The following is a 16644-nucleotide window of genomic DNA, read 5'->3' on the forward strand; positions in this document are numbered from 1 at the left end:
AGACCATCCTTGATAGATGTTTGGCTAACTTGTTCTTAAAAAACATCAGTGATGGTGATCCATTGCTTTTGCATGACTCATATTGCTCCCCAGAGGAGCCCCAAATAGTTTGTTTCACGTGCTTCTGATAATGGGAAAAAAGACCTGACGTCTATTTCATGTGTGTATCTTATGTACTTTTTGAGTTATGAGTGAGCATAAGAATTCTCAAACTATTATCATCCACCAGGATTGGGAAAGAGTTAAGAGATCCTAATACCAGATCTCCCCCCTTTTGATTAGCATGAACTTGGTAGAAAAATTCTACCTGAATTGCAAAGGCATCAATCATACTTGGGAAATGGCCCAACTTGATGATCACTTTAGATAAGCTATTACCAGCAGGAGAGTGGGGTGGGAGGAGGTGTTGTTTCATGGTCTCTGTGTATATAGTGTCTTCTGCAGTTTCCACAGTATGCATCCGATGAAGTGAGCTGTAGCTCACGAAAGCTCATGCTCAAATAAATTGGTTAGTCTCTAAGGTGCCACAAATACTCCTTTTCTTTTTGCGAATACAGACTAACACGGCTGTTACTCTGAAACCAGTCATACTTTAAGCCGCACAAACCTTATCATGGAAATTGGGTTGCAGTCTTGAGTGTGGAGTGGCTACTGCCATTCTGTAATGAACTGAATAATAATCTTTTCTGATCATTCGTTTTTGTTGCAAAAAGTTATCCCCCTATAGAACATTCTGCATATTAGTCTCACACAAGTGTGCATGTCATTCCCTCTATGGTAGTATGTTTGACTGAGATTACAATTCATTTTCTAACTTCAATAAACATATTTAATTTCAAAGGGAATTTTAGTAGAGAGCCACATTCAGAGTTGAATGAGCTCCCAGTTTCCCCTAATTGGTACCTATCACCTGACTTTTCTTTCCATCTGAAAAATTATTTCACAATCATGAAGGTACAAAGATTAGCAGAAGTAACTGGCACAGTATTTTACAATTACCTTCTTAAGATCTTGAGGAATCTGAGTTGTAGACTTTATTTTGCTGTGGTTATAGATGTCACAACTTCTGTCAATTTAAACACTTCTTAGAGCACCAATACAGCTAATTTTGATAGTGTTCCTAAACAGTCACCTTTCATAGAATCAGAGACTTTCACCAGAGACTGAGTAGGAAAAACTTTAGCTTGAAAGAGAATTCTCCAATTCGAGTGCACATAGGAGTCTAGAATAGAATTGCTGTCTCATTGTGAATTAAAGGTAATTATACTCTCCCTCATTCTGGAAGAAGAAACAGGAAGATGTAGCTCAGATTTCTCAAGATTGTTGAGGTACGGGTTGTGTCAAATTAACAGCTACATACTCTTCCCTTCTTGTTGGAATCCTACATTAATTTTTTTAACCAAATCTTTGTAGTTTACCTCTAAGTGGTCCAATAATGTACATTTCTACTGTTTCATTTCTTTTCAAATTCATGAGAAATTCAAATCCAGGTTAACACCTTGACTCGTAATTCCTAAAAAAGGAGACACCACCCTCCATCTTCATAATAAACTGTCCCACATTCCCCACAAATAGTGAAGATGTTTTATGGTAATTAATTTCCTAAAATGGGGAGAAACCTTCACCTCTTGACAGAACCATGGCTTGTGACTTGTGTAAATATGTAAAATGGATGCCATCCTTTCTGTAGTCAGTGCTGTTGTGAATGAAGAGATGTAGTACACAGGCCAAATGTATATAGAGCACTTGGTGAAGCATTAAAATAAACAATATGTCTTGAGTAATGATGAGGTAGAAAGCTCACACTCATATCCAGGCGGTATCCAATCTTTTCAGCTTTTGTGGACCAAACATATTTCAGAAGATCAGGGAGCCACAATCAGTATTATGGGGCAGATTCTGCCATTGTTGTACTTCCTTTGCCTCACTTCAGAATGGGGGAGTCCCCAGAGGGCATAGTCAGTCTGTCAATATCCTGTACCTCCCTACTTGCAGCCACCTAGCGCAGAGGGTGAGGAGGATGAGAGGCAGGAGCGCATTGTCCTCTGACCATTCCAAGTTGGATTATGATTCCTACAGGACTGTTGACAGTTAAAGCATCCAAAGGCTGCTGTGATGGACCTGTACCTGATTGTTGGTTACCAACTTCTGGACTGCACTGTGAGGCCGGGAGGAAGAGATGGGAGCCATCCTTTAACAGTCATTCCCTTAAACTAGTGGTCCCCAAACTTTTTACCTCGTGCCCCCACCCCAGAGCCGGGGCCTGGAGCGGGGCCGCGGCTCTGGGATGATGGGGGCGGGGAATGCGGCATGGGGTAAGGGAGCCGCCTGTCTCCCCCCCCCCCAACATTCTTTGGCACTCCCCTAGGGGGGTGTGCCCCACAGATTTGGGATCTTTGCCTTAGACTCTGGCAGAGTCCCTCAGATTCTTTTCCTGCTCTTCTTGGATTCCCACAAATCAGCAGGGAAGAGGCAGTGAAGCAGCCAGACTTATTCCCTTTGCAGTTCATCAGGGGAGCAGCTGAAGCCTGGAAGCTACTCAGAGCATTTCCTGGGGCAACAGGGGAGGTGATACCTCCTACCTCCTTCTGACAGTGATGAGGCTGATTCAGACACTTCCAGTTAGAAATAGCAAGGGGACTGGTTGGGGAACGTATTTTCAACTTGCAATCAATTGCATGCTTTCTTCGTAACGTGCATCTTCAAGGGCCAAAGGTGGACCCACTGCTCTAATACATAAACCTTTCTTCACTTTTCATTCTTGTCATGTGGTTTAATAGGGAATGGCGCCGTGGAGAAGGGCGTGATGATGAAAGACCTTTCCGAAGAGGAGATGATCTACTTAGACGTGGTGGTGCTGAAGAGAAAGAGCCTTCTTCCCGGGAAGCAAATGAAGACAGAGCCCCCAAGCGAGATGTGGACAAGGACGGGGAACTTAGGCGGGACGAGGACAGGGAACCCAAGCGGGGCGTGAACGGGGAACCCAGACGGGGTGTGGACGAGGACGGGGAACCCAGGCAGGAGGAGAATGGGGAACCCGCGCAGGGTGTGGATCAGGACAGAGGGAGTTGGCGCACTGCAGATGAGGACAGGGGGCCCAGGCGCGGGCTGGATGAGGACAGGGGGCCCAGGCGCGGGCTGGATGAGGACAGGGGGCCCAGGCGCGGGCTGGATGAGGACAGGGGGCCCAGGCGCGGGCTGGATGAGGACAGGGGGCCCAGGCGCGGGCTGGATGAGGACAGGGGGCCCAGGCGCGGGCTGGATGAGGACAGGGGGAGTTGGCGCGGGCTGGATGAGGACAGGGGGCCCAGGCGCGGGCTGGATGAGGACAGGGGGAGTTGGCGCACTGCAGATGACAACAGGGGACCCAGGCGGGGCCTGGATGACGACAGGGGACCCAGGCGGGGCCTGGATGACGACAGGGGGAGTTGGCGCATTGCAGATGACGACAGGGGACCTAGGCGGGGCCTGGATGACGACAGAATTTCCAGGCGAGATGAGGACAGAGGCCCCTGGCGTAGTGCAGATGAGGATCGACTCTCAAGACGTGATGATGACAGGGGTCCATGGCGTGGTGGGGATGATGACAGAGGGCCCAGGCGTGGTGATGATTCAAGACCTGGTCCTTGGAGACCATTTGGTAAACCAGGTAACATAATTTTGTAATTAAACTATATGGATTTTTTCATAATTCTATCCCTCTTCCAAAAATGAAATTTGCTGAGTTTAGTAAGATGTATATTAAGTATCAGATACTTGAGATAGCAGAAATAACTGGATCCAGTTGTGTGTATTATCTTTAAATCAAGATTAGGTGTGTTTCTGAAAGGTATGCTCTAATTCAAACGAGGAATTAGTATGAGTCTATTAATTTTCTGTTGCAAATGGCTGGATCAATCTGGCTAATTTATATGCTCCTCTCATTTTAAATGATCATTTTCATTTTATTGATTTTTTTTAAAAAATAAATGTTTGTTGCTTCTGTAGCAGATATTTAAAGGTCAAATATTAATGCTGGGAATTCACTTGTCTTGTGAACTAAAAACTTAATGGCCTCATGGGGCAGAATCAGCTTTTTACTGGACTAATGCAGCTTTGGCTCCCTTTACTTTTTAAACTGTCGCAGAGATCAGCCTCTTTTAAAGAGAATTTGGAATTAATCTGCCAAGAAGTTGGACTGTAGTACCTCTGTGGTTTTGTGCATCTTTTTATTTATAGCGTGCAAAAAATATTTTCACTCAGTTATTTGAAGTCTTAGCTGATAATGGCTATAACAGTTGTTTTCTGATTTCCTGTAATGCTTAGCGAGGTCTGAACTGTTGACTGTCTTGCCAATACTTTTATTATCTTCTGGTCACTTTTTTAAAGTTGTAATTAAGAAAAAGCACAGATGTTAAATGGAAACATTTAAACAAGTAATGTAATAATTCTGAAATCCAATTCCAACATGATCATAAGTAAATAAACCCCAGTGCCACCCTCCAAAAGCTTTTCCTTTCTCCCTCCAGAAGAAAGACAGGATGAACAATGTGTAATAGAGGAGTATTACTAATACATGCAACTGAGAATCATAGATCACTGAGTGGTATCGCCAGAGGCATTGGGCAAATAGATCTTATTTGAAATAGTAATTCAAATTTTAAAAGTAGGCGCCATGATCCCCAAATTAATGATGATTTCTGAAGTTCAGCGTGTTTAAAATCTTTTTTCCTTGTAGACAGGGCTGAGGAAGCCTTGGCTGTTTGAGGTTATACTAATGCCCTGTTATTTAGTGTTTAGTTTGACATTTGTGTCAATGAGCCCTCTGAGATGTTTGGCATTCCATAAACTGTTTGAACTGACTAAGGGCTTGTCTACACTGGCACTTTACAGCTCTGCAACTTTCTCACTCAGGGGTGTGAAAAAACACCCCCCGAGCGCTGCAAGTTTCAGCGAGGTGACGTGCCAGTACAGACAGTGCACCAGCACTGGGAGCTACTCCCCTCACAGAGGTGTCTTTTTCACAGCCACGTCAAAGTGCTGCCAGTGAAGACATGCCCTAAAAAATACAGATTTGTTCAGCCCTTTGCTGAACTACTATGGGGAGTATGGGTTTCTTCACGTGAATGAGGCACCTGACTTACATTAAACATAGGTGGTTCTTCGAGTCTTTGTGGATCCCACTCGAGGTGGGAGCCAAATGGACAAAAACTTGAAGCGGAATCACAGTTACTGTAAAGGCAAGTAAACCTCTCTCTCTTGACCACTCCGAGTTTAGTCAGAAAATAATTTGATTCCGTTTGTTACTAACAGGCGGATGGAGAGAACGAGAGAAAGCTCGTGAAGACAGCTGGGGACCCCCGCGAGACTCCAGACCTTCAGAAGACCGTGAGTTGGATAGAGATAAAGATTGTGATGAGAACGAAAAGGATCGTGAGATTGACAAAGAACGTGACCTTGATCGGGATGATCGCTTCAGACGTCCAAGGTTTGATTTTTCTGTTGGTAACAATAGTGATAGGAGTTTTGTAAAAGCCATCAGCTTTTTTCCTCTTTCATGAAATTAGTCACATCTTTAAAGCAATAAACAAATTATAATGATTTTTCAGATTGCGAAGAAAACCCTAATTGTTCCCAGAAGCAGCCACAAAATGTTTTACTGCTCACTTTTAAATATTATTGCATTCCTTTTCTTAGTCAAGATTGAGCATTGATCTTAGGTTTCACTAAAATGAAAGATCTTAACTTTAAACACGCCAATAAATTTTTCTCATAAATGGTGCCCTGTGTGCCTGGTACATCGTCACATTGAAACCGTCTGTTTTAAATAACTTGCCCTTTTTAACGCTGCTGGGTTCACTGCAGCAGAAGCCAGATAAAGGCTTAGTCTTATTTTTAAATGGCAAAAGGGATGAGGCTGCCTGGAGAAGAGGACCAGCTGAGGAAGCTTCCAGCTGGAGAGATTCAAGTCGTAGAGATGAATGGGACAGAGGTGGTCGTGACATGAGAGATCGGCGTGGTGATGATAGAGATAGAAGAGGACCTTCGATCAGAACAGACCGTGAAGAAAGTATGTTTGTTTACCCTTATCAGTTTAAATATTTATCACCGGGGATCATTTATAGTGTGGCCCCTTTACATCGCTCTGGCCATGGGTATACATATATACCCAGTTAAGGTCCCTTTTACTGTCAGTCCCCCCTGTCAGTGTGGTAGAAAGGAAAGGAGCCTTGGTGTAAATGTGAATCTAGCCCTAAATCTTATTTAAAAAAAAAAAAATTATTCCAGTAGATTCTTGGCATTTGAGATATAGATCAGAAATGAAAGAATGAGACTATTAAGATTGTCACTTGGAGTGCTGGGTGAAATGTTTGGGGCAAATAGTTTATTCACCAAAACATGCACCATTGGCTGACCTGAAGCTATTCACGAATTTGACCCGATTGTGTTGGCTAGGGCCACACTCTGTCAGTCCATCCCCCTTTACACTCTTTAGCCCAGTGGTTAGGGTATTTGCCTGGGATGCTGGAGACCCAGGTTTAAATCCCCATTCAGGAGCAGAGACTTGAAGTCATGTCTTCACCCATGTGAGCATTCTAACCACTGGATTACAAGCTGTTGTGGCATGAGTTGCTCTTAATCTGTCCTAGTGAAGCAATTCCGTTTTGTAGAAATACTTAAATATTAATTGAGCCAAAGAGAGAGTTGGAGATGTGGATTCAGAGGCGGGATTTGAATCCACAACTGCCTCACCACATGAGTACATGTCCTCATTACAGCCATCCATAGTGTATGTGTATGTGCTTATGTCCCCTTTGTTTCAATCCAGAATAGGGATGCTGCCCTGAATCTGGTCCTCATTGATAAAATGGAGCAGAAAATGCAATGCAAGACCTCCTGACAAGTGAAAGGAGGGGGAACTGGTTTTCAGCTGAGATTTTTTTATACTGTTAAGCTTGGTATTTGAAAGTGTCTTCCATTTAGCTTCCGCGTTATTGCAAAACTGATTATTTTCTTCAACTTCTTATCTTTACTGTGAAATAAATAGTTTCCTATACAGTTTAGCATTCCAGAGCACTCTTATGTGCAGGATGAGGTGGTGTTAACCCAGTGAAACTTCTGCTACTTTTAACTTTGCCTACAAGCGGATAGAATTTGCGTTTTTTTTTTTTTTTTTAAGACCAGGTATACCTAAAACCTTCTCCCCATTTACATAAAATTCGGGGGGTTTCAGTTTTTAGGATTCATTTTGTTATGAAACCCAACTGTTTTCTAGCCAGATATTTTAAGTTGTCTCAAGATTTGGTACTTATGGCCTAATAATTTTTTATTTTGTTGTTTTTTAGCTACATAAACAGTGAGTTTATTATGTACATTAAACAGAGCTCTAGCCAGATTAAGGCTAGTTCTGAGCGACTGAAAAAATAAGTCACTTGACAAGCTTTCATTACAATACTGTAAAATTAAACCATGGGCTCTGACCCTGGGTGTCACCACCATTTTGCTGTATTGCTACATGGGAGCAGTGGTTCCAGTATGGCAAAGTTCGAGAACCATTTAATTATACTATCAGAGCTGGGCTTGTTGATTTAAACTCCTGTAAGGGACTGTAGTAATACAAAAAAAGTGGTTTCTAATGATCTTGCACATTTTTAGCAAGTTCATGGCGGCGTGGTGATGAGAGAAAAGAAGAACGTGGGGAAGAACATGAAACTACCCGGCGAGCTGCTCCAGCTCCTGCTCCTGCTCCTACTCCTGTTCCTGCTGCTGCTGCTCCTCCTATTTCAAAAGATAGGGAGAGAGATGCAGAGAGCGAGAAGGGGTCCTGGAGAACTGAAAAAGAACGAGAATCTCTTCGTCGCGCTAAAAATGAAACAGATGAAGATGGATGGACCACTGTACGACGTTAAGTCAAAACCTAAACACAGTTTAACAGGTGTTTTAGAGTTGATTTGATCAAATCCACAGATTATTATATTTGTGCTTATAAACATTCAGAATTGGTATTCTTTGACAAATGTTTTGAGAACATGAAAGCATGAGCCTGTATTACTTACTCATATATAGATTGATCATGCACAAAACTAGCAGCAGAAGGTTGGAAATTGAATGCCGGTTTCTGAAAATACAAATGTTGCATATTTCACGGATCACTTGTTGCTAAAATAGAAATGTGAACTTTATAGCTATCTTGAGCACCACTTATCTCTCAAACTAAAACAGACTGACCTTTTAAAAAAATTCTGAATTTGGAATGGGGTATGATTTATCACAGAACATGCAGTTGAAAAATCTCACATAAAATGGTCACATTATTGAAAAGATGGAGCTGGATTAATTTCCATAATTGGCCAAGATGAACTATAAAAAAACCCCTCACCTACTGAGGTATTTTTGAGGGCAAGAGATTTCTGTGAGGTATTTTAGTGTCATCTGAACTCAGTAAGTTGTTTAAATTTAAATTACAATAAACATTCTGAACATTAGCTACACTGGGATATTTTCTATGATTTTACTTGAATGCATATGAAACCATTTTGCAGTCCTTCTAATAAGGAATATTGCTGCAGTGTGAAACAAAACATCATTAGACTTTTAAAACTCAAGCGTTATGGTCAACATACTGCTGAGTATTTTGTTTTGCCAATAGCATAACTGCTTTTTCCATTACTGGATAATTCATGCCTTTCAAGCATTTATAAATATTGTCATATTTAAAATGTGTGGTTTTGGAGGAATTCAGATTTTTTTCCCCAACTTTGTCTTCAGGGTAAATGCTTTCCTTTTCAACAAGTGCTTTGTAGTAATGGCTGTGTTGACTGACTTCAATTTTGGGGTGCAGTAACAATGTTAATCATTAACTATCTGGTCTTATTGAAGCCAACACAGAACTTGCTGCTGTGTTTCTCTTCAATGAAAAATAAACTTATAGAATTAGCTTCTATTGTGTATTGACTTTTTAATTAACATTACTGATGTATTTTTATATGAAAAAGGCAAGCTGCTTAACTTATTCCCTTCCTCCATATCTACTCTTTTCTGTCCCAAATGAAAGAGAAAGAAACTTGCCTCTTGTATGGTTTTCTGACTGGGAAATGGGATGATTCATTTATGGCAAACATGAACTTAAGTTATTGTGCTCCTTCTCTTGTCCCTTCTCCTGCATCCTCCATGAAAAACCTTCACCTCCACAGCCGTCTTCCTTTGAGGGTTGGATGGGAGTGTCTTTGGAGTCCATCAGCTCTGCTCCTGGCTTGGCCATAGCAATCGCTTTAAAGCAACATTTGTATGCTGCTTAGCAAAGCAATACTCTGGACTACCTCTGTATCCTCTTATTCTGTGAGAGATGGAACTAGACTGGGGCAGGCAAACTTTTTGGCCTCAGGGACGCATGGTGTTTCCAAAATTGTATGGAGGGGAGGCTGTGCCTCCCTAAACAGCCAGGTGTGGCCTGGCCCCTACCCCCTATCTGTCCCCCCCACTTCTCATCCCCTGATGGCCCCCCGGTACTCCTGCCCCATCCATCCACCCCTTCTCCCTGACTGACCCCAGACCCCCCACCCCTAACTGCCCCCTGCTGCCCCATCCAACCCCCCAACTCCATTCTGACCCCCCCCCAAGGAACTCTGCCCCATCCAACCACGCTTTCTCTCTGTCCCCTGACCACCCAACCCCTCCTCTTGTTCCTGACAGCCCCCCTGGGACTCCTGCCCCCATTCAATCCCCCTATTTCCCACCCTCTGACTGCCCTGACCACCCACCAAACTCCCCTGCCTCCTTACCACACTGCCTGGAGCACCGGTGGCTGGCGGCACGGCTGCACCAGGACAGGCAGTCGAACGCCGGGTCAGGCCAGGCTCTGCAACTGCGCTGCTCCAGGAGCTCACAGCCCTGCTGCCCAGAGCGTTGTGCTGTGGGGGAGGCGGAACAGCAGGGGAGGGGCCAGGGGCTGCATGTGGCCCCATAGGACCCATGTCTGTGATAACATAGTATACTACCCACAAGTACTCATTGGACAGTCTCTTGATACTTGCAGTTGTCCCGAAAGTGCACTCCTAGTCTGAAAAAGGACTATACAAATCAATTATTTTTCCCTTTTTCTGAGTAAAACTATACTTGTTTGGGGTACATGATATGTATAGTCATGACTCTCTTTTCTAAGATTCTGCCACCATGGAATCCTTCCCTTGGCAGCAGAACTCAATTCCAGAATCTGAAGTTTACATTTAAAAAAAATTTAAGTCCTTGACACAACTTTGAGAACATCAAGTACACACAGGCACAATGTCTTCAGGTCTGTGCACAACCTAAAGGAGTCAGAGACGTGAACTGATGCCACTCATCTCAGTGGCCTGTTAACTCTGAAACTTAAAGGTGGCAACTGTAAATGTTAAAGTTTACTGATCATTTTAGTAGAAATATCCTCTGATGTACCTGCCATACCTCTCCAGGTTTGAAAAGCTACAAATGACCAGCTCCAATTGCTGAAACCTCCCCAACAGCTTCTGATGATGTGACTATGCATTAATACATAATTGGACATTTAAAAAACCCTAACTGTGACCATCAAGTTGTTTAATGCAAATTAAAAGCTACTGTACTGATTCACTTTCATAATTAACCCTCATTTTTGTAAATTATCAATTGAACTGCTACAGAATGTAAGTTCAGCTTGTTCATTTTTAGGGGTGTATACAATTTGTTCTATAGTTGCAGGTCACTCTTAAATTACTTCATCTTAATTTGTGTGAGAAGAGAGTGAGGTGAGATGTAATCAGAATTTTTTTTTAAATCTGATTTTGCATTATGTCCCACACTTCTGTTGCCTGTAAGTATCAATACATGCACTGCTAGCTGTGTGTTTATTAATTCCCTGTGTATTGTGAGTCATCTTGGATTTGCAAGTTACAGAGGTTTAATATATATCACCAAAGAAGGCATGTATTAGAGGAACATTTATGGATCACTTGATAGTGAAGTACTGCGGATACATATTTTCTGAGTCTGTGGTGAAACATCTAGCCAGCAGGGAGAATGCTATCACTTTGTTTACTCTGCTTTTCACTTAAATTGGAAAGTAGGCTACTTTTGTAGTAGTGGAATGCTTGGGTTGCAGATAATGTAAAACATTCCCCCTACATCTAGACAAGATTTACCAGTGCATTAAAAAGATACAGCTAAATTATGTGAACTTTTAAAACAAAAGCTAAAATTTAAGCTTAATTTGAATCTTACACCTCAGTAATGCACTGCTACTACAGGACTATGTCATCCTGCTGTTGCAATACACTTCACAGATGCTTGGCTGTACAAGCATCCCTGTAAAATGTTACTGTGATACAGCTGTCAGGCTAGCTTACTAGTCATCTTGTATAAATCCCTCTGTGACATGAGCCATCTTAAGATTGTCATTTTAAATGCATTTCCATTTGTGTGAAAATTGCTTCTGTACCCCCCCGCCCCACTACTTTTATAAGACAAAGGAAGCAATTCTTAAGACTAGCTCTTTGCTTAACCCTCCTGTGATTCCTAGGGTTTAGATTACTATTTATTCAGGTATTTATAGGTAATTTAATAAATCTAAATAAAGCCACTTGCTGAGGGAAACTGATAAGTTACAACATCATTCACTGGGCATGAAGACAGTAAGGAAACACCCAGTTCTCAGACAGGAAGAATAAATTCTCATATAGAATAAAGATTATCTTAGATTCTAGCATTGGCTGTAGTGTATCTAGACTTAATCTAGTGGAATAAGCTTTTTCACTGGATAATTTGTTTTAAAAAAAGTGGTTTCCCAGCCTCATTAGCGACCTGAGGATGGTGCTTGGAGCATGGAAATACTATGAGTGGCCAAGGTGAAAAAAATACCTTTTTGGAAAGACAATTAAGTTAGATTTTAGAAGTTTAGTCTTAAGTTTAAACCACACTTTTTTTTAAAATAAAATTAGTTTCAAAGGGAGTTATTTTACATGAAACAGACCTTTTTATAAAAAGTAATATCATGCTCATAAGAGGAAATATCTTAATCTTAAACCATTGACCCTAACATTGTGAGTTCAATCTAATTACTATGGCAAGCTAGTACATGCATTTGTTAGTCTAAGGTGCCACAAGTACTCCTGTTGTTTCTACATGTGGTGGGTTCTTCAAGCAATTCTGGCCCCTTCAACTACCAGGCTTATGTGTGCTGCAGGATGAGTAAAGTGTCAAGAACTGGTATGTACCTGTAGAGGTGGTTAGGTCACAGTCACCTGATTTTTCTCTTCAGGGAGGAGGAATTTGCAAAGCAATGGCTCCACTAAGAGGGAGCTTATTTTAATTCCTTGAAAGATTCCAGTCATGCTAACACTTGTTGGCATAAAGCAGCTTGTTCTAGATACCACACTATGTCATGCTAGCACCTTGTAGGCACCTCTGCCTACACATTTGACAGTATTGCCCTACATTCCCTGTATGTGGGATGGGTAAAACTAAGAACACTTTTCATATGGTCTTTTTGCTCCCTTTAATGTTTACACCAGTGCAGTAGGTAACTTGCACTAACCTTGATGGATAAAACATTGCTGAAGGAAATACTGATAAGTTACAACATTCACTGGGCATGTAGGTAGTAAGAACATTAAGGAGACACCCAGTTCTCAGACATAAGAATTCATTCTTCCTATAGAATAAAGACTATCTTAGATTCTAGCATTGGAGGTAGTGTATCAAGACTTAATCTGTGTACTCAATTTCCACATGAAATGCATGCTAAGTAATACCCAAATTTAAATGGACATTGAAGAGTGGGTAATCCTGATATTCCAGTAAAATTGTTATGGACAAGTTTGTACAGTGAACTGGTCTATCAATTTACACTAGTGTGTAGCCTCTTAGAAGGTGCAGGCCCCTGGTCATATCTGCTATTGTAAGCAAAGTTTTTGCATTACAACTCAGTTTATTAAATTCTCACCTACATATGAATGCAAATTCTCATAGGCCAGTGTAAGTTCTACAGAGGAGGTGCTCTTACAAAGATCTGTGAAATCCCACAGCAAACAAGCAGTTTGGAGGGTCTGTAAGTACAGCTTTGAGATAAATAGGGATGTATCTATGAGCCAAAACAGTATATGAATGGATATCCAGAGTGAGAAAAGTATAAACAGCATATTGTTAAATAAGTTGTATTGATTTTAACTTTATACTTAATGAGAGTCTCCCTTTAATGAAACAAACCCAACACTAGCTTTGGAGTTAAGTGAAGAATTAGCAGACTACACTACTATTAGAAACAAGAGCTTCCTAGCTTTTAAGAATTTTAGAAAGTTGTTCATATGTACTGAGTATTTCAGAATGTAAATATTTTTACATAACTGTCCTGATAGCATTCTGTCATACAAGATGGCATGCAGCCTTAAAATAATCTTATATGCCATCCAGTTGCAACTGGAAAATTAGCCTGTCTAAGCCACATACATGCAGTTATGCTCTGCAATACTCTAGAGCTTCATCAACTCTCTACCTACATAAGAGAAATGAAGTGTGCAAAGTATATTACTAAAAGAAGAGAGGGATTCACTGCATGGAACATTAGTAAGTCTTTCCCCTATTCTTTTAGCTTGTAAGTAGTGAAGGGGAAAATGCTTTGCTTGGAGGAATCTAAATTTGCTCTGCTGAGATTAAACTCCCATCCCGAGCAGATTTTAACTTTAACCTTTTGGATCACGTTGCCCAATCTAAGACTACAGTACGCAAGTCAAAATATAGTTTAGCCTTGTTCTGTAGTAGAGAACAACTATTTTCTAGCTATGACCCCCATTGTAAACAGTACCTCAGCACAGCCCTGAGGTAGTTTCAAAGAAGTCTTGCACAGAGAAAGCAGCAGGGGGCGTATTCTCATTTGTTTATAAATGATTTCTTGCAAGAGCCCTCAAGCAGCTTTCCCATTAAATAAAACAACCAACCAAACTAGGGCTCCTTCCTACATCCACACTTTCTGTTCTTCACAGTAGAAGAGCATGGTAGCTATTAGAATCCACACTACAAGTCAGAGGAAGGCAACAAGAAGTTCTTCCCACTAATTATGGATTAGACAGGGATGCAATGCATTGTGGCTACTATAAAATGGTCCAACAAACCCAAGGGTGTTGAGTGATAATCTATAAATAGCTACAGGGTAGCAAAAACATGGTTGTCATTAAGATACCTTGCCGCTTCCTCTACATTACCACCTTATAGTAGATCAAACAGCACATAAGGGGGGGAGAGAAGAGAGAACAGGCTTAAGTCAAATTTGTGACGCCTTTACTTCACTCTAGAAAACAAAAATTCAAATTTAAACAGCACCATTGCCACCTGTGGCCAGTATGGGGCTTTACAATCTCGACAGTGTTTATTTTTGGCTGGGGGGTGGGAGGGAGGGAAAGGGAATTTAGAGGAATAAAAGTTAATTTCTAGACTAAGGGAAGGGGAAAAAAACAGAAGAAAAACAAGAACCGTAGATTAATACAAAAGAACTTGTGAACACAAAGGGGATCTCCCCCAACACGGAAAAGTGTCATATGATCATTCCTGATCTCAAAATCCCCACAAACATTAGTAACTAACAATTTGTACTACCTACTTACAGACAACGTTGTTTTGTTAGAGGACAGTGCAAACACAACCACGAGCAGCCAAATACAGCAGAATTCCCCTCCCTACCCGGTCGAGCTCACCCTTAAAACATAAAATTTAAAAACATCAATGCTTCGTTTGGCTAGGATACTGCAAAAACAGAAATTCATTTGCTTAGCAGTACAGAGGCCTTTTCTTCAGAGATTCTGTAAAAAATTTTTTTAAAAAATGCCTCCTCTCCAATAAACCAACATAAACGCCCCCATGGGAGCTCTCTACCATTCAATTTCATCTTACCCCTCTTTTAAAAATTAGAGATATATATATTATACAATAAACAAATACAGTGCATCTAAACTGCATATTTATAATTAATGATATAGAATTAACTTCAGAGCCCAGCTTCCCTGGATGCTGAGTATACAAACTAGAAACTATCATTATAGTACATAAGCCAAGGAGCTTTTTACATTCTAGTCCCCCACGTTGAATATATTAATGTGTTAAAGAGAACAAAATGCAATCCGCTTTAAGACACTTTTAAAAAAAAAAATGGGAAAGGGTCTTTTTTTGCGGGCCACACAGAAAACTGCTGCCGGGTCACTTTCTACTGAAGCGGCCTCAGTCGAAAGGGGGAAAACAAAAAACAAAAACAAAAAAAGCCACCAACCCAACAAATCCATCGCCAGCAAACCGAGCAGTCCCGAGGCCAGGAGGCTGCAGCCCCCTAGCGGAGTTTCTTGCCCAAGGCGGTCCGGGCGTTTCTGAGCTGCTGCTTGGCTGCACTGGCCTGCATTTTGGAGAGGGGGCAGTACTTGATGGTGTGGGCATTGTCCCCACTGGCCCCGCAGAGGGGGCACGTGTATCTCCGCAGCACCGGGCACAAGACCCGGCCGTCGGGTCCCTTGAGGATGTGAGTGGTGTAGAGGGCGACGGCTTCTTTGTTATTCCGGCAGAAGACGCAGACCTGCAGCTCCGGCTTGAGCAGCCGGGAGCCGGGCTTCTGGGGCGCCGGGAGCCGCCCGCCGCCGCCCCACGCGTGCGGGGAGCGGTCCCGCGGCAGGTGAGCCGGGGAGCAGTTGAACACCAGCGCGGCGGGGCTGGCGCGGCCGGAGAAGGGGCTGAAGTCGGCGAACCGCTCCTCCAGGAAGCGCTCGCCGTGGTGGTGGCTGCACAGGTCCAAGTCGTGCAAGTGCAAGGCGCCCTCGAAATAGGGGGGGCCCGCGTCTTCCTCCTCCTCCTCCTCGTCCTCTTCCTCCTCCTCGTCCTCCTCCTCCAGAGCCGGCTGCACGGCGGCGGCCACCACCACGGAGCGGGGCTCGGTCCCGAAGCCCTTCTCCCCGTCCACGGCCTTGGTGATCAGCGTGGCCAGCCCCAGATAGTCGTTCCAGGAGTTGAACGCGTTCCCGTACGCGGGGTGGCTCTTGGCGCCGTAGCGGGCGCCCTGCAAAAACTCCACGGGCTGGTGCTGCTCCAGCTTGCCGGGGGGGAACGTCTCCATCGGAGGCTTCACGCCGCGGGGGGGGGACCCGAGTCCCAGCCGCCGCCTCCTCCTCCTGCGCGCTGCAGCCGCGACTCGCTCCGCACGCACCCGGACCAGCCCGCACCCAACGCAGCTCTGCGTGGCGGCCGCTTCGCTCGCTGGCCGCGGCGGCTCTAGCCCCATTCGGGGGAGGGGAGAGAGGAGGAGGCTCAGCCCAGGGGCCGCGGCAATTGGCCACCAGCCAACGCAGCCCGCCCGGCTCCACCGCTCTGGCCGCCGATTGGTTGATGCGCTGAGCGGCGTTCCCTCTCCTGCGGCTGTGTGTGCACGGGCGGGGCCGCCCCTCGCCTTTGATTCGGAGCAGGTGAGAGGCCTCCCGCCCCCCTGCGACCGTGTCTCGGAGAATGCGCGCAGGCACACACACACACACACACGCTGCGTCACATGGGGTAGCCAGAGATGGGCCCAACCCAGCCCAACCCTTCCCCACCCGCCACTGGCAGCGGAACATTATGTTGTGCACAAATCAGCATCCTCATGGCAAGTTGTGGCTGCCTGGAGCCAGGACACTGCACTAGGCATGG

The 16644-nt window shown here is 43.6% G+C and overlaps 2 protein-coding genes across 2 annotated transcripts in view; one reads left to right on the forward strand and one right to left on the reverse strand.

Moving 5' to 3' along the window:
* Nucleotides 1-8917, forward strand: part of EIF3A (eukaryotic translation initiation factor 3 subunit A) — a 47625-nt gene extending 38708 nt beyond the window's left edge. The window contains exons 19-22 of the mRNA XM_048858239.2: nt 2781-3649; nt 5293-5467; nt 5889-6049; nt 7636-8917. Of these exons, the coding sequence (XP_048714196.2) occupies nt 2781-3649; nt 5293-5467; nt 5889-6049; nt 7636-7889 (1459 nt within the window). The 3' untranslated portion in view covers nt 7890-8917. The remainder of the gene's footprint in view (nt 1-2780; nt 3650-5292; nt 5468-5888; nt 6050-7635) is intronic.
* A 5331-nt stretch (nt 8918-14248) lies between these two features.
* On the reverse strand, nt 14249-16430 carry NANOS1 (nanos C2HC-type zinc finger 1). The gene has a single exon (XM_048858250.2). The coding sequence runs from the start codon at nt 16241-16243 to the stop codon at nt 15305-15307; it is 939 nt and encodes a 312-aa protein (XP_048714207.2). The 5' UTR covers nt 16244-16430; the 3' UTR covers nt 14249-15304.
* Between the last annotated feature and the right edge of the window lie 214 nt (nt 16431-16644).

This window comes from Caretta caretta, chromosome 7 (genome assembly GCF_965140235.1).
Source record: "Caretta caretta isolate rCarCar2 chromosome 7, rCarCar1.hap1, whole genome shotgun sequence".
NCBI lineage: Eukaryota > Metazoa > Chordata > Testudines > Cheloniidae > Caretta > Caretta caretta.

What these genes read in the sequence shown, in the direction of transcription:
- NANOS1 (XM_048858250.2), bottom strand. Translation starts at nt 16,243, where the DNA reads ATGGGGCTAGAGCCGCCGCGGCCAGCGAGCGAAGCGGCCGCCACGCAG.